Here is a 22,973-nt window from a genome sequence, read left to right on the forward strand (position 1 = left end):
TTCTCGACTTCTTAATTTTACTTGTCTATTTTTTATATCTTGTATGAATTTCATAATTTCTTCTTTATTAATTATTATTCATTATTTATTTAAAATAATAATAAGAATTATTATTATTATAACATCTGATAATATCTTATAAATCATATATAAATAGTTTATATATTATAAAATATTTATTATTATTATTATTACATTTTATAATGATTTTAGATTACTTTTTTATAAAATTATTTTCTGAAATTAAAAGATCTTACACACTAATAATAGGAACAAAGACACTCCAGATGAAATCCGACACAGGGAGTGTCAGCGGGCCAGATTTAGGGTTTTAGAATGTGTCCTAAATTGCATCCTTTCTCCTAAGTGCACTGTACAGGCTCCAACATGAGCGGATTACGCGCCCTATTAGGTGCACTTTCTGCTCATTTGGAATGGGTCCCGATCAAGATGGCGGCCGTCAGACTGACTTTAAACTTTTCTTGTTTTTTGCTCGAGTGTCTTGTTAAGATTTAGAAGACTTTCTGAAATAATTAAGAAGTCACTGAGTGATTATTATATACGTACTAAATTATATGTACATATCTTGTTTATTTTTATTTATTTGTAAATAAAGTGTGCATTGTTATTTTATTTACCAGCCCATTGCTAGCCTGTTAGCTGTTTACATGCTAGCCTGGCTAATCCCGCGAGCTGTGTAAATCAGTGCACATCCTGTATCTGATCAATCCGCGCGCGCTACAGAAGAGAATCGCGAGTCTGAGGTACTCGAGCTGCTGTTGTCACGATGCTAGTCAGCTAGCCGGAGGAGCTGTGTTTATTTGTCCTGTGTGTATGTTAGCTAAATAGTTGCTGTGGTTATTAAAGACAGAGATTAGTATCTCGCAGTCTAACCTCACTAACGCACAGAGAGAGATTGTTTGACTTTGAGATAAAATATCATTGGCTTTCAGAATGAACGTGTTTTTATTTATTTTAGATCATAGCTTACAGGTTTTTCAGTTTGTCATTTCCTTTTTTCATTTCTCTTCTCTGTAATCTGTGTAAAGAGAGATGAAGAGATTGATAACACTCTTCTTCACTTTCTGTCCAGTCCTTCTTATTTCATTAATTTCATGAATTAGTTTTTCTTCACCTTTATACTTCTTCAAACTTTTTATCCGTCTTGACTTATCTTTTTATATTTATATCTGTTCCTTCCTTCTTCACTTCCTTCTTTCCCATCTGACATGTCCTTCTGGACATTGGTTAATTCTTCTTTCCTTTTAGTCAACACTGCTTCCGTATTTCCTTCTGGACATCATTTATTCCGTCTTCTCTTCTGTATTTTTAGTCCTCCCGACTTTCTATACTTCGTTCCTTCTTCTCTATCCGTCTCTTTCCTTCTTTCCCGGCATTATTTTGTCCATTCTGTTTTCTATCCTTTCTGGCTTCACTAATCCCATCCTTCTTTCCCTGTCTGTCCTCATGTGTTCCTTCTTGACTTTCGTACCTCCTTTGCAACCTCATTTATTCCTTCTTTTTATTTATTCTTTCCTGGCTTATGTATTTCATTTTTTGTTCTTCTCCATCTATTCTATACCTTCAGATTTTATTAAATCATTAATTCATCCCCTATCATCTTGGATTTCCGTATTTCCTTCTGGATATCATTTATTCCATCCCACTTTCCGTTAACTCTTTCTGACTTTTGTACTTCCCCTCTGCTTCTGTATTTCCTTCTGGACATCATTGACATCTTTCTTCCTTCTTCTTTCCAGGCATAGTTTAATCTTTTCCTACTGTTTTCTATCTTTCACTAATTCCTTCATTTCTTCCTGATTTCCGTACTTTTCCGTAATTTTATCCTTTCTTTCGGTCTTTAAACCTTATTTATACCTTCTCTCCTTTTTTTCCAGTCATCCTGTCTTCTGTACTTTTATTCCTTCTTCTCTATCTGTCTTCCTTTCAGGTATCATTTCATCCCTTCTTTCCATATTCTGTCCTTCCTGACTTAACTAATTTATTCCTTCTTTTTTATTTCTGTACGTCCTTCTCAACCTCTTTTATTCTTTCTTTTCAGTCTTCCTGGCTTATGTACACCTTTATTTCTTTTTTGTGTGTATTTTTACCTTCCTTGACATCACTAATTAATTCATTCCCTAACTGACCTCTTGTCTCCTTTCCTGATTGGCATACTTCCTTCTCAACCTTATTTATTCCTTTTTATTTTTTTCATTCCTTATTTTCTGTCTAATCCTTCCAGGCATCATTTTATCCTTTCTTTAGGTCTTGCATCCTTCCTGGCTTTACAAATTCATTCCTTGTTTCTTCCGATCTGATCTCTTCTCTTCTTTCCTCACTTTTATCCTTTGTTTCATTAACTTCATCTACCTTGTGGCTTCATTCCTCACTCATTTTCATCTCTGTTCCCTAATTCATTATTTCTATCCTGACTTTATTTTGTTCACCTCAACCTGATACCGTCCTTCCATCTGGTCTTCGTTCCTTCAGTCCATCCCAAATTCATTCCATGCTTACTTTCTCTCACTATCACTTCATAATTTTCTTCCTTTTTCCCTTGCCAACTAATTTACTCTTTTTTTTTCTCTCTCTCTTCCAGATGGTCCCATGTTTTTGGTGAAGCACTGCTAGCCGATGTTACCATAGGAACTACCTCTCAGCCAGACCATGATTGCACTCTGAGTACTCTTTAGGTACGATAAAATGTCCGCCGAGCTTTACGCTGCAAAGAAGCTGCCCCCGGCGGCAACGGCGGTGCAGCAGTACCAACAGCAGAACATCAGCAACAATAACACTGTTCAGGGCTGCAACTGGCAAGGACTCTATCCCACCATCAGAGAGAGGTACACACACACACAGATACACACACACAACCCAATGTACATAGATAACGTTTTTCATTTTTTATGTCTTCAGAAATGCAGTTATGTTTAACAACGAGCTGATAGCGGACGTGCACTTCGTGGTCGGTCCTCCTGGGGGAACGCAAAGAGTACCGGGGCACAAGGTAAGGATGGAGAAGAGCCCAGCCAATAAAAAAATTTAATAATGAATAATAATAACGACCCCTTTCTCTCTCTCGCTCTCTCTTTCTGTCCGTCTCTCAGTACATCCTGGCTGTTGGGAGCTCTGTGTTCTACGCCATGTTTTACGGGGAGCTGGCCGAGGACAAGGACGAGATCCGCATTCCGGACGTCGAGCCGCATTCTTTCCTGGCCATGCTCAAGTAAGAGGAGTGTTGTACCGACTTTGTAGTGCTCGAGTCTATTTGATTAAAGCGTTTAGATTTTTTTCATTTAACTCCGCCTCCTCAGATACATCTACTGCGATGAGATCGACCTGTGCGCAGATACCGTCCTGGCCACGCTGTACGCCGCCAAGAAGTACATGGTCCCGCACCTGGCGCGCGCCTGCGTGGCGTTCCTGGAGACCAGCCTGAGCGCTCGCAACGCCTGCGTGCTCCTGTCGCAGAGCTGCCTGTTTGAGGAGCCAGAGCTGACGCGCCGCTGCTGGCAGGTGATCGACGCCCAGGCCGAGCTCGCGCTCCGCTCCGATGCCTTCTGCGACATCGACTTGCGCACGCTGGAAAGCATCCTCCGGCGCGAGACGCTCAACGCAAGTGAGACGGTCGTTCTGGAGGCGGCGCTCAGCTGGGCCGAGGCTGAGTGCCAGCGCCGTGAACTGCAGCCCAGCGTTGAGAACAAGAGGCTGGTGCTGGGGGACGCCCTGTACCTCATTCGTGTCCCAGCCATGTCGCTGGACGAGTTCGCGAACGGTGCGGCGCAGTGCGGCTTGCTCACGCTGGCCGAGACTAACGCCGTTTTCCTGTGGCACACGGCGGCTAACAAACCCGAGCTGCCCTTCGTCAGCCAGCCGAGGAAAGGCCTGACGCCGCAGCGCTGCCACCGCTTCCAGTCCTGCGCTTACCGCAGCAACCAGTGGCGCTACCGCGGGCGCTGCGACAGCATCCAGTTCGCCGTGGACAGGCGCGTCTTCATTGCCGGCTTCGGTCTGTACGGCTCCAGCTGCGGCTCGGCCGAGTACCAGGCCAAGATCGAGCTCAAGAGGCAGGGCGGGACGCTGGGCCTCGCCGTCGTCAAGTACTTCTCGGACGGCTCCAGCGGCACGTTCCCGGTCTTTTTCGAGCACCCGGTGCAGGTAGAGCCCGACACATTCTACACCGCCAGCGTGGTGCTGGATGGCAACGAGCTTAGCTACTTCGGCCAAGAAGGGATGACCGAGGTGCAGTGCGGGAAGGTTACCTTCCAGTTCCAGTGCTCCTCGGACAGTACCAACGGCACTGGAGTGCAGGGGGGTCAGATACCCGAGCTCATATTTTATGCCTGACAGACCATCCTCCCTCTCACCCCCCCAGATCCCCCTCGAGTTTGTACAGATTAACCTCGTTGTCGACAGGCAGGGCGTCGCTGTTTACACTCGCAGTGTGATGGCAGAGTTTCTGTCATTGTCTGCTGAAATTGCTGAGAACGTCTGGTTTTTGATTTTAAATTCCGAGTGCCAACTCGCAAGCGTTACAGAGTTACTAGCATGACAATCACCCTCATCACCACAACCTGGGCGGACAAAACTACGTTTTAACCATAACACACGATTGCCTTATCGTCCTCGCGCATTCTAACACCAGGAACCGACTCTTCTGTCTCGTTCACCACCATTCTTTATTACTCCTATTGACCGCCATGACATACGCTGGAAAGTGCACTCCTCTTATCTCTCGACATTAGACTACAAACACGGCTAGATCATGGCGTGACGTTCCAGGGATTAAGTTCTGATTATCCTGGCCGTCCTTACCCTTTCGGATAATTCCTTCTTGTTCCAGGTTAAAGCACAACTGATAATCGCACAGAACTATTTTGTTCGATTTTTTTTTTTGTTAATTTTTTCCCCCCATCTCAATATTCAACCAGCGTCTTTACATCTCCGACATTTGTTTCTTTCCCATGTATATTTTTGTGGATTAGCTTTACTAGTACCAGATGGACAGGGTTTTTAATATTAATCACTGTAAAATTCACCGTAGTGTCTGGATCCAGGTTCTACATGTCAGGTTCTGCGTCGTGCCTTGTGTTTCTGGTTTGCGAAAAAAAGAAAAGAAAGTAGTTCCTTAATCCGAAGGTAGCTTTGGACTCAGAAGTAACGCTAACTTAAAGAGAGAGACAAAGTGTGAGGTCTTAAGTTGTAGCTGCTAGACCGGGCTCAGACGGAGAAAACATCGCCCATTAGTCACGTTTCTTTTTGTACACGTTAGAGGAAGGTAAGAACTAAAAGTGCTTTTATTTTGTGAAACTGATACTTGATATTTTTTTATATTCGGTGTTGTTTGTGTGTCCTGATGTACAGTGTGTCCTGCAAACACTTGTCACTGTGGTTGAGCTTTCTCCCTTGCTGTTACTTTGTGATTTATAATGAGTTCGGATGTTTGTTTTTTTTTGGTCTGTTTTTGTAAGAGAAGGGCTTGACGATGCGTCACGCTGCTCGTCACGTTGTTTTTTTAATCTATAAATCTCACTCATGCTCTGGTATTTTCTGCTTGTACTGTAACTTTCTACCGGTGAAGATGTTGCCGCTTGTTATTGTTTCATTCACTGTTCTTTTAGAGGAACACAAAAAAAAAAAAATCACTTACTGCACCTTTTAATCACAGTGAAGATGCACATGATCTGAAATAAATCATGAGTGAGAGTACTCACACACAAATAATTGTGTCAGTGTTTAATTTATGTTGTAATTAAGGTTGTGTGCTCTGCTGCTTTACATTTGTTTCAGTCAAATCAGCCTGACTAAAGAATAGTAAACAGAACAGCCATGAGGAGAAAAAGCTACCAGAGCACATCGGGTTCCACTCACCATCCACCAGGAACAGGATGCACACTTCAGCATAAATTTTACAGTGACAAACAAAAAACAATACAAAATAAACAAAAAAAATCAAAAACAAAAAGAACTAAACCCGAAAACAAAAAACAAATTCAAAACGAAAAAAAATTCTAAATAAAAAAAACAAATTTAACAGAAAAACATATGAAAAAAAAATCAAAAACAAAACAAAAAATTTTTTACAACAAAAACAAAACCGAAAACTAACCAAAAAAAGAAAAAATAATTTAAAAATAAAAATTCCAAAAAAAACAAAGAGAAAACACAATGACAATTCATTTAAACCAGAAAAGGTAGGTATAGTTTGCTAATTAAATTCTTATCGCTGATCGGACGAGACATCCATCACTCAAGATGTTTCTGATGCTGTAGTACTTTCCGTATATTTTAAGTGACAGAAATCTTGTCTGAACAGCAATTTCACAATTAACATGTTAATAACTTGCAAATGCTCTAAAGCTATTAAACTTGTTGTGTCTCATCACAATAACAAGCTCATACCCGGCTCTGCCTCTTTGCTGACCCTTTTAATAAAAAAATTTTAAAAAAGCGAAATGTTACAGAACTGAGACAACTTCAATGTTTTTATGGGATTTATTTTTTTTTTATCATAATGACTTGGAAAACCTGTTCATCAGAAATTGTATAAATGAGTTCAGTTCCACACACACACTCTCGCACAAACATTTTCTTATCAAAGTTCCTGCTCTATTTCGTCCTCTGCTTCTTGCGGGCGTGGAACTGTTCCGTCTTGTTCTTCACAGATTTAATAAGCATAGACAGACTCGAGTCCAAGATTTTACTCTGAGCCCCCGACGTTACTGAGTCTGTTGTCGTCGTCTCCCCGCCGTCTGTGCTCTTCTCCTCAGTTTTCCGTCCAGGTTTCTCCTGGCTCTGGAGCGCCTCCTGCTGGCCGCGCTGCTTCTCCTCCCGCCGTCTCTGCTTCTCCTCCAGGATGCTCTGAGTACCTCTAGTCTTCTTGTAGGCGGGATCTGAGGGGTCCAGATTGTACAGGTGGGACGTGAACATGGCCTGGAAACGCGGGTCCTGCAAGTCCACCTGTTTTAAAGGTACACACACAATGTTAGATGGTTCAAAAAATAAGCTGTAGCTGTAGAGTGTTTATTAAAAAAAAAAAACTCTTCTTTAAAGGTTTGCTGTCTGACCTTGAAGCTGTCCTCCTCCGGCAGTGTGTTGCTCTTCAGGAGCTTCTTCCTCTTCTTCTTACTCAGGTTCTGCTGCTCTACGATCTGGTCGTAGTTAAAGTGCCGCTGCTTTTCATCTTCGTCGTCATCCATCAGGAGCGCTATTTCAGCCTGGAATCACACACACACACACACACACACCTATTATAGTTACACTCCTAACCTGAATCCGTTATAACTCAAGAAGCAGGTTAAGGCTTAAAGATCTGTTTAAAGCTGAACAGATTCTTACCTTCTGCTTCTCTAGCTCCGCCTCCTCCTCCGCCGTGAGTTTCTCTTCGCCCTTTTTGTTTTTTTTCGACTTCTTGACTTTCTGAGCTGCGTCTGTTTCGCACAAGGGTTGATAATCATCATATCGACACAAATTCTGTAATGAATATGTAACACGGAAAAGAAGAAAGAGAGGGAAAGAAAAAAAAAAGTTTGGGACTGACCAGTAGATCCTCCCAGATCTTCAGAGAAGAAGGGGTCATTGAGGTCAACGTCAGGAGGGAGTTCATCATCACTGATAGCAACGTCATGATGGGCCTCGGCTTCCTGTCACGAAGGGGAGATCAAATGTATTCTCGTAAGATAAATTATTCTACACAAATTCAACAACAACAACAAAATCTACTAATTTATATAATAATCATAATTTGGAATTTTTTTAAACAATTTTCATTAGCACTGAACACAAAAAAAAGCAATAATTCATCTCGATTGTTACACTGTAAATAGGCATGGCCGGATAAATTACTTCTAATTTAAATATGGGGGCGGGGCCCAATAAGGAGGCAGCAAAGAGGCGAGGGGAAAACTGGATGTCGGTAAGACTGAGATGAGTGGGTGGGGTCAGGTGAGCGTTTCCACAGAAGTAGGACGCGAACAAATCAAATGAAAACAGGGGCGGAGTTAAGCTTGACCATATTGCTTAACCTAAAAAAATTATATTAATACTAAAATACCTTCTTTCCTTTCCTCTTATCTTTCTTCTTTTCCTTTTTCTTCTCCAGAAACTCCTCCCACGGTGTCAGTTTGTCTTTCCCCTCCAGCTTTTTCTTCACCAGTTGCTCCGCGTTCTCCTTTAACCCTGATTTATAACATAAATAAATAAATAGAAATATCAAAACATGCGTCGTGACTAAAATCCACCCTGCTGCACCAGGTTCACGTGTCAGGACACCGCGTGCTGAACGGACGTACCAGGTACCCAGGTGATCTCCATCTCCATGTCCTTGTCCTTCCCTCTCCCCTCTTTATCCTGGATGCTCTGCAGCAGCTGGCGGTATTTAGCGATCTGCTCGTCCTCCTTCTTTCCCTTCTTCCCTCCTTTCTTCTCCTCCTCCTTCACGGACACTGCGGGCTTCACCTCTAAAAGGGACGCCGGAACGACAGCAGTTACGTTAAAAAACGTTTCAGACACAAAAACATAACGTACGTCTAGTTTGCTGGCGCTACGAAGCTAATATACAGTAGCTACCAGTTTAGCATTATACCAAATACCTCAAAAGCTACTGTTTGGCTCAACGTATTAAACCTTAAATCTTTGGATTTACTGACATCTAATCACCTGAATCAGTGCGATATTTAATTCAGTCATTAAAACATTACAGCCACACCCACTTTCCACAAGTCTAGATATTTGTCTTGTTTCTTTTCCCGCGCTCACCTTCCGCCTCGACCTCTTCGTCCTCGTCCTCACTGGAGGAAGCGAGGTAGGCCTGGAAGTCCATATTCAGCAGCTCGTCTTTGTTGAAGTTCTTACTCAGGGTGGTGATGCGATCGTGATCCGTCTCGTCCCACGTCAACTCCACCTGAACGGTACAAACACAATCAGACTTCTGTAATGGTTCTTGTTAGGAAAAACACTTTTTATACACTTTGCGACAACCATTCAAGGCTGGGCCACAGAATATATTAGATGATTCACTGCCTGACCCAAAAAAATATGCACTCTAAAATTTTATTCCATCACATTCGGCTTTAATTAAACACACGTTGTGTTGTCCAGTTCATGTCCACTCTTCCACACTCAGAGTCCTGGAATTTGGACCATAACTCGGTCACCTGGTGATTCAGTACATGAGTCTAGACCTGAGCGACTGAAGCAACTCCAGATCATAACACTGTCTCCAGAGGATTGGACAGTGGACACTGGATAAAGTCCAATCTTTATGCTCTCTACCAAACTCAGGCCTGTTATCTGATGAGTCTCAATAACAAGTGGTTTTCTTATGGGCACACTTGCAACTTCACCAAGTGTTTAAGCGATCTACATTTATGATTTATTTTTTCCCAACTATATTTATTCCACAAACTCGACAGGTTCAGCTCTATTCCTCTAATTTCTTTATCTTTCTTTCTTTTTTAAAATCTTATACAGCTTTATTCATGACAAGAATCAGTTTTAGTTATTCAAAATTAAAACTAGATAAAATGTTTAAGATTAATTCTTTCTCTAAGAACTTAAAACTAAATTTGGATTTGATCATGTAAAAACCTTTTCAAAAGTTCCTCACATGAGTAGAATAATTACAGTCAAATAAAATATGTTTTACAGTCATTTCAAATCTCCTTAGTTGTTTTCTTGCTGCTTAATTATTTGACCTTTTTGAAATGGCGACATTTTTATTTATTAATTTTTTGCCAGGCGGTGTATAATATAAAGCATTAGTCTGTGGATATTGAATATATATTTATAAAAAAAGAATTTAGCTTTCTTCCATTACTGTTTTAGAGGAAGTGAAACAACCCTGCTACTGTTAGCATCACCATACACTGTGTGTTCTGGACTGAATTCACCTTTAAAGATGCAGTAAGCAGTTTTCGGGACGGGACTGACAGACCTTAGCCGTGGTGGCGGCGGTGGAGGTGAAGAGTTTTGGCTGGTAGGTGGACAAATCCACGTCCGTCGCTCGGTCTTTGGGTTCGTCATCAAACGTCATGCTGTCGGGGATGAACCTGTGATCAACAGAACACATCACACACACACACACACACACACACACACACACAGAGAGAATTAAACGTTTTACACAGCCTGACCCATCATGATACCACACTAATCCCTCTTCATCACAGGTCAATCAATCCTTCAATCAATCTATCAATCAGTCAATGAATCAAATCAATCAGTTAATAAAAATGTCTAATTCTATGGTAATGAACCCAAACTCCATTTCATTTAATAAATAAGGAATAAAACACCACCCAGGGTCGTCCTGTTACAGTCTGTGGATTACTGTTTAATAACAGCCCCCTCGTGTCTCACCGCAGGTCCAGCGTGGAGCAGCTGCTCTCGTACTCAAAGCCGTCGCACTCCTCGTAGATTTTGGCGGCAGTTTCGTGCGAGTCGCACTCCACCACGGCGTAGTAATACCGCAGACGCTTAAACTGGTAATCCCGCACCTTCTCTCGGTAGATCCTTAACCACGAGAAACACAGAGGCAGGATTAGATTCTTTTAACTCGTCGTTATTTTTTACGGCCATGCTTTCTGAAATCCAGTCCTTCGTGGATCAATAAAGTATCTATCTATTTATATATCTATAGTAGATAAAGAAAAATGCTAAATTAACAAAAATTGGGATTAAATGTACAAATTTAAGTTACAATAAAATATAATTAAGATAGAAATATATAAATATATAAATTACACAGAATGTGTAAAGTATAATTATACTAAGAAAAAACAAATATATAAAAAAATATATAGGGTAAAGATACAGCATGCAAGTATGACATTAGTGAAACTTGAAGTATTTCATGATCTTGTCCATGTTCTGAAGTGTTAGTCTTCATTTGTGGACCCATTCAATGGTTTTTATTTTTTTATTCAAGACTTAAAAATGTAAAACTAAGTTATAATTTATACAAGTTTGCATGCCGCTTAAAATCTTGCTGTTCCTCGATAATCCTGCAGGTGGCGATCTCTTAACCATTCACACAGCACAACATCCAGTGTGGTAGAAGCAAACTATGTATATTAAGCTTGTTTAAAATTGTAATAAAATCTGAATATTTATTAAACTGCCATACTTTCAGAGTCGCAATGCAGATCAAATCGCACCGAGGTATCGTGATAGTATCGTATCAGGGGGTCCCTGGTGATTCCCATCTATTACTGCACAATTAAGTTTATACCAAATGGTAACAGAAATCTCTTAGTTAAAAAGGATTTTAACGTCTGATTTACTTTTGAGTCGTCAGGGTACAAACTGTTGTCTGTAGCGTGAAGTTAAAATCGGCGCTGCACTGCAGCATGTTTTTTGGTCACATGACCATGATACATAAAGAGTTCGCCTTAATGGCAGCAATTGCGAAATCCAATACTTTTGAATATTGTAATTTAGTGCTGGACGTGAGATAACAGAGTGAACAGGAAGTTATCTGGAACATGATGGGACTTATATGTTACACATGTTTATATAGGTGTGTGTGTGTGTGTTACCTCTGTTCCTCAGTGTCTGCGTCTGGGTCGTCTGGGAGACTAGTGAGCTCCAGAGGGCCCTGAGTCTGCTCCGCCTTCAGACGCTCCTTACCGAACTCCGAGGGGTAGATCTGAGACACACACACACGCGTTAATACACATCTTATATACTGTATACGTAGAAGGTAGTTCATAGTTCATCATAGTAGATGATGATGAGGCAAAGGGGGCGGAGTTACCGTGACTGACAGCACCACTCCTCCTTTAGGTTTAAAGGAGTTGAACAAAGCGAGCAGGTCTTTAGCTTTGATCCGGTCCCAGTTCATGTTACACACTGCTAACCTGCAACTGACCTACACACACACACACACACACACACACACACACAAAGACATTACTAAGCACACTGACACATACAACACAATTATCCTGTGTTTTTTCTATCCATCCACTAAACCTCTTATCTGACCTCACTTTACACGGTCTGTCCATCTTCTGGTCTGTTCTACATTACTACATGTTTATTCGTCTGTCTTTAAACCCAGCTGTCCATCTATATGTCTACAGTATGTCTCTACTTATCCATTTTATACATCCATCTGCCTATTTGCCTGTCTGTCTAACAGTCTACCCTTTAGTACATCTGTCTGTCTGTCTGTCCTCATTTCTCTATTCAGTGATTTAAGCATCTGTCTACTCACCTGTCTGTTCTTATCGCCATCTCTCTGTCTGTCTCCTGTCCATCAATCTAACCACCTGTCTATCTGCCCATCTATCTACCCGTTTGTCTACCCACCCAACCACCCGTCTGGATGGGTAGATACAAGGGAGGGTAGATAAATTTATGGTAGATAGACGGACGGGTGCCCATCCACCTGTCTCTCTATCTACCATAAATTTATTTACCCACCTGTCTGTCTACCTACCCACCCATCTTTGGTCTGCCTTTCTGTCCATGTAATTCTCAGTCTTTCTATCTGTCTGTCCATTTCTTCATGTTCTGAGAGAGTGTGTGTCTCACCTCCTCTGTGCGCGGCGCGTCCTTCCACATCTCCCCCCAGTCGTGTTCAATCTCCTCTTCCTCATGACGCATCAAGTCCCCCACCTCATCATCCTGGTCCTCCTCCTCATCTTCTTCCTCGGAGCTTGTCTCGATGTTGCCTTTCCCTCGAGCCAGGTCAGGACCGCTGTCACTGTCGTCCTCCGACTCACTCTCATCTTCATCGTCTTCCTCATCTTCATCATCATCGTCCTCTTCTTCGACTTCATCATCCTCAGAGAGACCTACTCCTTTATCATCGGTGTCACTATATTCTTCATCATCATCCTCCTCATCCTCCTCATCATCATCTGTGGAAGGAAAAGCAATCGGTTTGAGCCGAGCGGTAACAATGAGTCTGATTCATCACTCCAGCGCTGTATCACTGATTATTTCTCTATAACAGCACGGCCCTAAGTGTTTTATTCCTCTTACACTACAACACGTCATTTAATGTTGAGGACATTAAATCACGGATTTCCAGCGACTGCCGTACACGCCCCTGTTAAAGTGCCGTTGTTATAAAAACCATAACGTGTGCATTAACATAAACCTGTGCTACTGTTTGAGCTGCCATTACAGAAAAATAATCAACATCAGCGTGTGTGTGTTTTTTTTACCTTCCTCCATGAGTCTCGCTTCTTTAACCTTCTGTCCTCTCCCGAACTTCTCACCCTCCTTGGACTTCTTCATGACCGCTTTCTTAGTCAAAGCCTCCTCCCCCTTTACAAGCTCCTCCTCCTCTTCATCCTGAACCTCATCCTCATTTGCTTTTGCTTTCTTCTTCTTTGTTTTCTTCTTCTTCTCCTGCTTCTCCTGTTCGGCGTCAGAGTCGCTCTGCTCCGAGTCAGACAGTTTGTAGAAGCGCTTCAGGTCCTCGGTGGACGTGTGGTTGACGGGACGGCCGCGTTTGTCCACCGTGTACTTCAGCTTGAAACGCTCGTCGTGGAACATGGACTGGAAGCGCTTGTCGATGCGCACCTTCTGCTCCACCTCCGGCATCTCCCAGAAACGCGGGTCCTTCTTGACGCGGGCGAAGCGCTCGTCAGCGCCCGGCTGTTTCTTAGACGACATGATGAGGCTTTATTTACAGACGCACACCTGGACACAGATAGGAGACGTGGGGATGATTCATATGTATGACTTTTACATCTTTGGAAGCTCTTAAATAAAAAAGGTCTTTATATCAGGAGAAAAGATTTTTATTTTAAGATCTTGAGAAAGCAGTTGTTGTTTTCTTAATAGGTGATAAAGAAAAATAACTCAAGGTGCCAGAAAAGCAAATTAACATTTTTTTAGGGAGTGGAGTGTAGTTAAAGATCCGTTTTTATGCAATCATTACATATGCAAAGAACAAGCTGGAATAAAAAAACACACAGTCAAGCTCTAAATTATTCGTACCCCTGGCAAATTCTGACTTAAAGTTACTTTTATTCAACCAGCAAGACATTTTGACCGGAAATGACACAGGCGTCTCCAAAAAAATAAGAAGAAAAAAATATTCCTTAGCCATTTAAACAAAAAGTGGCATGTCCAAAATTATTCATATCCTTTGCAAACTGTCACAGTCTTTGGGAAAATCCAAAGTTCTATACCATTCCAAATAGTCCAAGCTGTTCTAAAGCATCCTAATTACCCTGATTCATTGGGAACAGCTGTTTTAATCAACTCAACAGGTGACAAACAGAAGCTCTCTGCTGTTGGTTTGTGGACAGTCATGGCTAAGACAAAGGAGTTCACTGAGGACCTGCGGCTACGCGTTGTGGCTGTTTACAAGTCAGGAAAGGGCTATAAGACCATATCTAAGAGTCCAAGAATCACCACCAAGGCCATCCTGATGAATCTGGGCTCTGCTGGTGGGAAGATCAAAAGGCAGACAGTCCAACGGACACTGCACACCACTTGGTTGCATGGACACAGACAAAAAAGGACACCATCTCTCACACAAAAGCCCGCTTGGCCATTGCAAATGCTCATCTGGACAAAGAAGAAGACTTCTGGTCTTCTGTTTTATGGTCAGATGAAACAAAAAAAATTATTGTTTGGCCACAATGATGTCGCCTTCATTTGGCGTAAAAAAGGAGAAGTCTTCAACCCTAAGAACACCATCTCAACGCTAAGAACACCATCTTAAACATGGTGGTGGGAACCTAATGTTTTAGGGTTGTTTTTCCCCCGGCAACATGAAAAAGGAGCAAAATTCTCAACATCATCATCAGGCAGTCTGCAGAGAAACTTGGCCTTGGGCCCCAGTGGACATTTCAGCAAGACAACGACCCAAAACACACAGCAAAAGTGGTGAAGAAATGGTTAGCAGACAAAAACATTAGCGTATTGCAGTGGCCCAGCCAGAGTCCTGACTTAAATCCAAATGAGAATCTGTGGAGGAGCTAAAGATCACGGTGATGGCAAGGAGACTCTCCAACCTGAAAGAGTTGGAGCTCATCGCTAAATTCAGCAATTATAGGAAGCGTTTGATTGCTGTAATAACCAATAATAGGCTTTTCTATTGATTAATTTTGGACATGCCACTTTTTGTTCAAATGTAAAAGATTAGTAAGATTTTTTTTCCACAATGACGCCTCTTGTACATCGTCTTATTATCATCTGGGAGACGCCTGCGTCATTTCTAATCAAGAAGTCAGAATTTGCCAGGGGTATGAATTCCAGGCTTGACTGTATGTTAGAACTGGAAATCTCCAGTCACCTCCTGATACGATACCACGATAGCCATCCTGACTCAGAATTAAATTTTTCCATGTTTTTGTTACAATTTTAAATCTTTGTAAATTACCTGTAGGATTATAAAGAAAGAGACTAATTCACTCACAGAGTTTCTATAGTTTCTAGAATTTCTATTTTTTTCTATTTTCTATTTTCTTCTTTTATATTTCTATATTATATATTTTTTTTCCTATTTGTACAGTATATTTTTATTTTTTTATTTTACTTAGCACAGTATATCTTATTTTTACTAGTTAATTTAATTTTTCTGCAATATTTCTTTTACTGCAATATATCTTTATTTTTACTTGTACAGTATATTTTAACTTTAACTTTATTTTCTACCGGATTACCTTTTATTTATATTTATTCTTATGTTTAAGTTTTTATTTTAAGGTCACTGGTAGTCGAAAAAGCATTTCACTGCATATCGTACTGTGTATGACTGTGTACGTGACAAATAAAATTTGAATTTGAAATTTGATTTTGAGTTTGGAGAAAAACGGCAGATCGGAGGATTTGAGACACTTCAGACTATAAACACAAAAATGGCCAATGAACCTGAAAACCAGACGATTCTGCTCACTGAAAAATCAACCGGTTCATCTCTTTTATAAACATTATAATATGTTTAAAAAATAGATTTTGGGGTCAGTGTCAGTATCGATACGTGACTCAGCACGATTATAATAATCACGATTCATAACTGAATGTATTATTCCCATCTCTAAGTCTCATGAAGTGTGTTATTCCTCTTACACCACAGCACTGTACCAGTCACATTATTATTCTCTTAAGCAAAATGTGGAAATGTTTCCTGTAACATTAAACTCTTAACATTTGCTTGTCTTTACTTAAAGCTGTAGAACTAATGAGGAGGAGAACTAATGATCAATGCAATATTGCTGTGTTTTACTATATAACAATATAAAAACATTAAATAATTAAATACCATTTTGTTGCTAAATAAACCAAAAACAAAGATATACAGTGTATTTTAAATCCATTTTTTTGCCCTTTAGTCTATATGTGTGACAAAGTGAGACACTGTACTTTAACACAGTGTTTAATGTAAACTGTTACTGCACATTAGTGCATCAGTGACACACTGACAACGCGCGCGCGTCCTACAACACTAATACATGATTACATTAGCTCTTAGCTTTGTGCTAACTGACTCAAACAGGAGAAATACGCGTTTAAATGAATCAGCTCCGTTGTTCAGAATTTAAAACGAAGTGTAAATGAAATCAACACTCACGGATTCAGTGTGTACACATCACGCTCCACGCTAAACACGTGTTTTTTTTTCCCGTGATACACCGATTACTTCCGCTATCTTCCTAAGCCACGCCCCATTTTCTTCTTCATGGTGTCTATTGGCGGGTGGCTGATAACAAACTCGCTCTTTAGCGCCACCACCTGGTAAGGAGTGTGGACCACGATTTATCTTTCATTTTTATTTGCAAGATTATTTTTTATTTCCTTTCAATGACATTACCTAATACCGAGGACTAAAAGGGACATGGATGGGAAAGAAAAACATTAAAGGAAAAAAATAAAGCTAGGAAAAAATTATATTTATTTTGAGGACAAAAACCTGGCCTTTTTGTTTGTGAGATAATTTTTTTCTCCAATGTTTTTTTCCCCACCCATTCCCTATTAGGGTCTGAGTAAATTAATCTAGGAAACTTACACAAAAAAGTAAAATTCTCGTATCCTAAACAGGATCAAAGTAAACAGTGATTTATATATACACAGGTTACGTTTATCTTGGTTTGGTTTAGAATTAGATGCTTTTTTTGTCTTATATTCATTGTCTTTCTGAGACACATTTCAATGACAGTTAACCAGTTCACCAGCTTTATAATGTATTATTATTATTATTATTATTATTATATCAAAGGTCCCTAGTCACAAAAGGATACACAGTTAAAATACCCACACATGGATATATGGAAATAACCCTGGACACTAAACAATTTAATCAGAATAAACATTTACTTGTACATTAAATGCAGTCTTTATCCAGAGTGACTTAGAGTACACAAGGTCTCTGAAGCCTTCATCAGTAACTACCCTGGAAGACTAAGAATGCTATCAAACTGTGTTTGGTATGTAATATAGTAAGAAAAAAAATAATTCTTTGTTTGAAAAAAAAATGCTAATTTAAGATATTCGGGAAGATGTAAATGTCTTTAGATATAGTTTAAAGACTGCCAGCACCTCAGCCTCAGCTATTTTCACATCTAAAGAGAAAGTTCATCCCATTATCACTGGTGCCAGAACAGAGAAGAGTCTTGATGCCTGCCTTCTGCCCTAAGAGATGGTGGGACCAGCAGCAGTTGTTCTTCCTGAAAGCAAGGGAAATTAAACCATGTAGTTTTTACAGGCACCACTTTTAAACACTCAGCAATGACAACTCCACCAAAACCTACAAAGGCTACAAAATCGGTGGTTTTAATAATTTTAAATGAGTAAGTTACAAAAACAACACACATTGTTTATGAGTATAAAGGCTTAATGTTCTATAACCCTTTACATTTATCTAATGCGCAAAATTGCATTGCAAAAACTCATGAAGTTTAAGTCATAAGAATCTACTTAAAATAAATAACTAAATAAATTCAGTGTAGAATTCTTGTAGTAATTTCCATTCAAATTACTAAGAGAGTAGATTATAATGAACAGATATGAAGAGGTTTGAGCATTTACCAATTAATAATTTTTCAATGGAATAAAAAGTGCCTCCTGGGTCAGTTATATATTTATCTATACAGTGTGTATAGAGTAGTCAACTGTGAGCTGATTTGGGTTTGCTCATCTCCCAATTCAAAATGTCTAATAATGCATCAAATTAGCTACTACTGACATTACAGACCCATTGCATCTGAAGGTCATTTACCATAAAGTTCTACAATATAGTTAATTTATTTCTAAATTTTTTTTTTTTGTTTTATCCAGTTTATTTAATCAGTGCAAAATTTAACATCCAAGTGAATTATATAATACCAACATGTGGACATTCTTGAGGAATGGCTTGTTTCTTTCAAACCTCCTATACAAGTAATGTATGGAGGATTTGTAATATTGTTGTCAAATGCACACAATAAATAGTTTCCGTCATAAATTCCTCCAAGTGCTTCAGTGTTGCAGTAGGCCACTTGATAGCTTCTCTGAACAGTTCCCTGCTGCCTTTTTTAAAATCCAGTTTATAAAGCCTTTACATTTTTTTATATCGATCTCCTGGCTTGTGCTTTGCCACCAATCATTTTCTTCAGCTGCACTACAGGGACAGACATGCTCCAGCTTTTCATACTAGGCTAATCAAAATGTTCACAGCTGATCACAGTTGAAGGTCAAATGGCTTTGTGTGCCATTGAGAAGGTAATTAGCTCCAGCTGATTGAGTTTACAAGTTATTTTTTTACAAGTGTTTTTTTTTCTTCTTTTTTTCACTTGGATATTAATAGTAAATACAGCTGAAAAAAATTGTGTCTGCAGTTTGATGAACTTAACTGTTAACATTAATTAAATTCGGAGACTTTAAAAAATGAAATAAAAATAATTAATTACAACACCAGCAGTCAAAAGTTTGGACACATCTTCTAATTCTTTGGCCTTTCCGGATTTTTATTTCTTTTTACACTGTGAAACAATACAGAATGCATCTAAAATATACAATAATCTCCTTTAAACAGTTGATATTGTGATGTTTCATTCATGATTTCTGAGGCTGTAAATGAACTTCTCCTCTGCAGCAGAAGTACGGTTTGGTCTTGCTTTCCTGGGAAGGTCTTTATGAGAGAAAGTTTCATCATGGAGCTTGATGGGTTTTGCAAACACACTCGACACAATACTGTTCTTGTAAGAACTCTTCCAGAACAGCTGACCTTCGTGTCTTAAAATAAATACACACTGTTGTTCTTATTTTATTATTGAACGCCATGTGTTATTTGATTGTGATGATTTTGAAATCTACAGTATGTACAACAAAAAAAAAACTAACCAAAGAAATAAAACCCATCCAAAAAATAATAAAGCCCCCATGTAATTTTTGTGTGTTGGTTATTTATTTATTTATTCAGTCAGTCAGTCAGTCGTGCAGTGGTTGTGTGTGCAGGGCTCGCGCACGCTCACTTTCCGTCCTCGCGCTCAGGGCTGGACTGCGACAAAAAATCGGCCCGGGCATTTTGACTAGAGACCGGCCCACTAGGTATTATTGGCAAAGCCATAAAGCCTTTGAATGAAAACAAACGCTGTACTGACAGCGATGTACACTGTCCTGTTGGTATATATGTATCAATCTAATAAACTTAAACCTACACCATCCTCCCTATTCTCAACAGTACTTTGGGAAAACAGTACGGAAAACAAAAGACTGCTTGGTCGAGTTAACCTCCTGAACTATCTACAACACATGGTGGAAACCTAAAATTAAGACAGAGAAGACAAGAGGTGAGACATGATCTATAATGAGTATTTAAATTAATAAATTTTAGTGATATAGTGATATTTTCATAAACTATTTATTTACCACATCAACAAACAGCATGGCAGCACAAAAAAAAATTAAACATGGCAACCTTTAAAACGTGAAAGAAGACAGAGAAAGAAAGCTGAGAAAGAATAACACTTAATTGAATTTTTGATGCTATTTTTATTTTACACACAGTACATGGCACAAGAACTGACAACACAACACAACACAGAGATCACGATCGCTGGAGTGTCATCCAGAGACCTGGGCTGCCACAACCAGCTAGATCGTAACACAAATGCACAGAAATCAATTATTTTTCTACAATAATTAAATAGATTCAACATCTTTCTTCAAAATAATTTTAGACTTATACTTAATATTTACTATAAACGATAATGGATTTCTATACATTTAACATCAAATGACCACTTTGGTTGTAAGATTCAGATAATTATTTAAAAGCTAGACATTTATAATGAGAATAGGAAAGAAAAGTATTTCTTTGTGCCCCCCTTTCCTTGTTAATGCCCTACCTGACCCCCTGGCAAAACTTTGCTAGACCCGCCCCTGCACAGTTACCAGCTGTCAGCTATGTAAAGAAAGGATCCTGGTGTTATTTGTCTCTCAGAAACAGTTCATAACTTCCCTTCAACTCATTCATGTCACCTAAAAGATAAACCTGTTTCTCCATCACCTGTTCAACTCTGATGATTCAATAAGGAATCACCTGGTTCCTGGTTTCACCTTTATGTTTCTCTCTCACATATCCAAACCGATCATGACTAGCAGCTTTTATGGCTGTGGCTCCAGCAAACAGCTGATAAACCGATCAGCTGATCAACAGGAGAAGGAGGGGGAGAGAATGAGAGAAGCCGAGGCAGCTGCAGCGTAAAGACACAGGATAACTCCAGCTTTGTGTGTTTTTTTTTTTTTGTTTGTTTGTTTTTTCATTCTAGCTAAAATACAGGACAAATCGCGTTACTTTTCACCTCAACACGTAACGCGTAACATTTTCTCTGAATACGGGACGATTGCATTTTTTACGTTTGGCAACCCATACTAACTAACCTTATCAATAATTCACTCTCAGTAACATCATAGCACCAGCATAGAAACTCTGTCATTATGCTAACTAGTACACAGTAGGAGTTATTGTAACTGACTGTAAAAAGTTAGCAAGCACAACGAAAATAAGCTACACCTACTTGGTTTATAAGTTTTTTTTTAATGGTTTTACTTGGTTTTACTTGGGCTACCTCAAGTTCAGTTCTGCCACTTGGACCGGCGGCCGCCTCGGGTCTCTCCTCCTCCTGCCGCCTCGGGTCTCTCCTCCTCCTGCCGCCTCGGGTCTCTCCTCCTCCTGCCTCCCCTTTCACTCTTCAACCTGCGGCTGCTGGCCTCCATCACTTGCTAATTTTACTGAAGTGGAAGCTCCACTATAGCCACCAAACAACTGTGATATTTTAGCACATTTGGCAGCATCTGCCTGAAGGGCTAGTTTATTTTTGGCGCTAATTTTTTCGGCTCCCCCTGCTGCTTTGCGTTTTTTGTTCTCCATTTTTGTTCAGCAATGATATGTGATTGCTGAGCCGTTGCAAGGGGGCGGGTGCATCTGACCTCCTCGGCTGTAATTGGTCCAGCCCAAAGTCGATCATGACCAATTGGCCAATCCGCCACCTTTAATAGTTTATAACGTTACAAAAAAACAAAAAACATCGGCGGCCGGCCCACAAAAGACGAAAATCACCATCGGCCCACCGGGCAAATGCCCGGTATGCCCTATGGCCAGTCCAGCCATGCTCGCGCTGTTACCGCTAAGTGTCTAAAAGCCGCGCATGTGTACAGTACTTTCGGTTTTATTGTCGGTGCCTTGAGGGAGAACAGCTGCTCAACTAACTCCAGTCTGATATTCACTGTCGGGAAGGTAGGTCTAAGAGGACAGGTTGTGTGTAGAGGATCTGCTGTTGAGGAAGCTGTTAAGAGCAAATCTGACAGTGTTTTATCAGCATATATTATCAGTGTAAGAGTAAGACTGAATTGATGCTGCGCGATTTACACAACTGGTGGTTTTCAACTGGTTTATCAACAGGACCAGAAATAACACAGCTGGATTATGGCGTGTGAATAAATAATAATAATAATAAAAATTATTATTATTATTATTATTGATGTATACATATTATTGATGCATACATATGAATGATGAAAATGTTACACATTGTAAATATTTCATTCTGTATAATATCTGTGTATCTGGATGCCTTAAAATCTCAGGTTTGTGGGGTAAAATGACTATTTGTGGCTTATTTTGTTTTCCCTGGCCTCAGATGCCACACCCTCTCTGGAGCTCGCTCTGAGATCCGTTCTTCGTACGTCGCTTGACACATCCGAGATGAATTGACACATCTAAGATGAGATCATCGTGCTAATTACGATCTGGCTAAGTCGGTTCTTCGAGCTCACCTGTTGTTGATGATTAGTATATCTGGATTGAGTTGTCTAGGATTATTGCGCGCTCGTGCGTTGGTTTAAAAGGCGATATGCATCGACAGTAGAAACACTGATCGCAACCCCTTTGATTGGTTGACGAAATGGAAAAAGACCGGCTCAACTTTTATTTGTAACACGTGTTATGCGCTGAAATGCCCCCCTGCCATGGATTGCCCCCCTACATAATCGCTATCAAATATTATATTAGAACATAAATTTATAGGTTAATGGTTTACAAATTACAAATTACATGAGACAATAAAATAAAATAAGCAATATGAAAATAAATATGTTGTATATGAAAAAATAGAAATATTATGTATAGTTTTATATTGTTTATTTTATAATAAAATTAGTTTCGTCCAATTTATCATTATAAAATATAAATTTGTAATATATATATAAATATTTATTAGCATATTTTTATGACAAACCCCTGAAAAATAAATGTTACAAAATAAACATTATACAAGAATTTGTATTAATGGTCTTGACGGCTGTCTCGTGCCTAGGGTTTATTATAATAGTAATATCATATTTGATAATAATAAACCTATGAATTTATGTTCATATATAATATTTGATAGTGATTGTGTGTGTGTGTGTGTGTGTGTGGGTGGGGGAGTCCATGGCAGGGGGCATATACTTTTCTTTTTTCACGTGAGTCGGTCATGCTCTTTAACCAATCAGATGTGACCTCGCCATTTCAACCAATCATA

At 39.8% G+C, this 22,973-nt stretch overlaps 2 protein-coding genes across 2 annotated transcripts; one reads left to right on the top strand and one right to left on the bottom strand.

The window, feature by feature from the left end:
• Positions 1-446: 446 nt before the first annotated feature.
• Positions 447-5,727, top strand: btbd3a (BTB (POZ) domain containing 3a). Its single transcript, XM_053476943.1, has 5 exons — positions 447-764; positions 2,603-2,846; positions 2,920-3,010; positions 3,111-3,229; positions 3,318-5,727. Exons 2-5 carry the CDS (start codon positions 2,707-2,709, stop codon positions 4,348-4,350), a joined length of 1,383 nt encoding a protein of 460 aa, XP_053332918.1. The 5' UTR covers positions 447-764; positions 2,603-2,706; the 3' UTR covers positions 4,351-5,727.
• Positions 5,728-6,484: 757 nt separating this feature from the next.
• On the bottom strand, positions 6,485-16,618 carry esf1 (ESF1, nucleolar pre-rRNA processing protein, homolog (S. cerevisiae)). Its single transcript, XM_053476942.1, has 14 exons — positions 16,544-16,618; positions 13,179-13,659; positions 12,541-12,869; positions 11,759-11,872; positions 11,541-11,650; positions 10,363-10,515; positions 9,938-10,052; positions 8,761-8,905; positions 8,295-8,462; positions 8,057-8,181; positions 7,544-7,646; positions 7,342-7,433; positions 7,071-7,220; positions 6,485-6,963 (listed from the first exon to the last, which is right to left on the bottom strand). Exons 2-14 carry the CDS (start codon positions 13,630-13,632, stop codon positions 6,613-6,615), a joined length of 2,409 nt encoding a protein of 802 aa, XP_053332917.1. The 5' UTR covers positions 13,633-13,659; positions 16,544-16,618; the 3' UTR covers positions 6,485-6,612.
• Between the last annotated feature and the right edge of the window lie 6,355 nt (positions 16,619-22,973).

Source organism: Clarias gariepinus, chromosome 18 (genome assembly GCF_024256425.1).
Source record: "Clarias gariepinus isolate MV-2021 ecotype Netherlands chromosome 18, CGAR_prim_01v2, whole genome shotgun sequence".
In the NCBI taxonomy this organism is placed as follows: Eukaryota; Metazoa; Chordata; class Actinopteri; order Siluriformes; family Clariidae; genus Clarias; species Clarias gariepinus.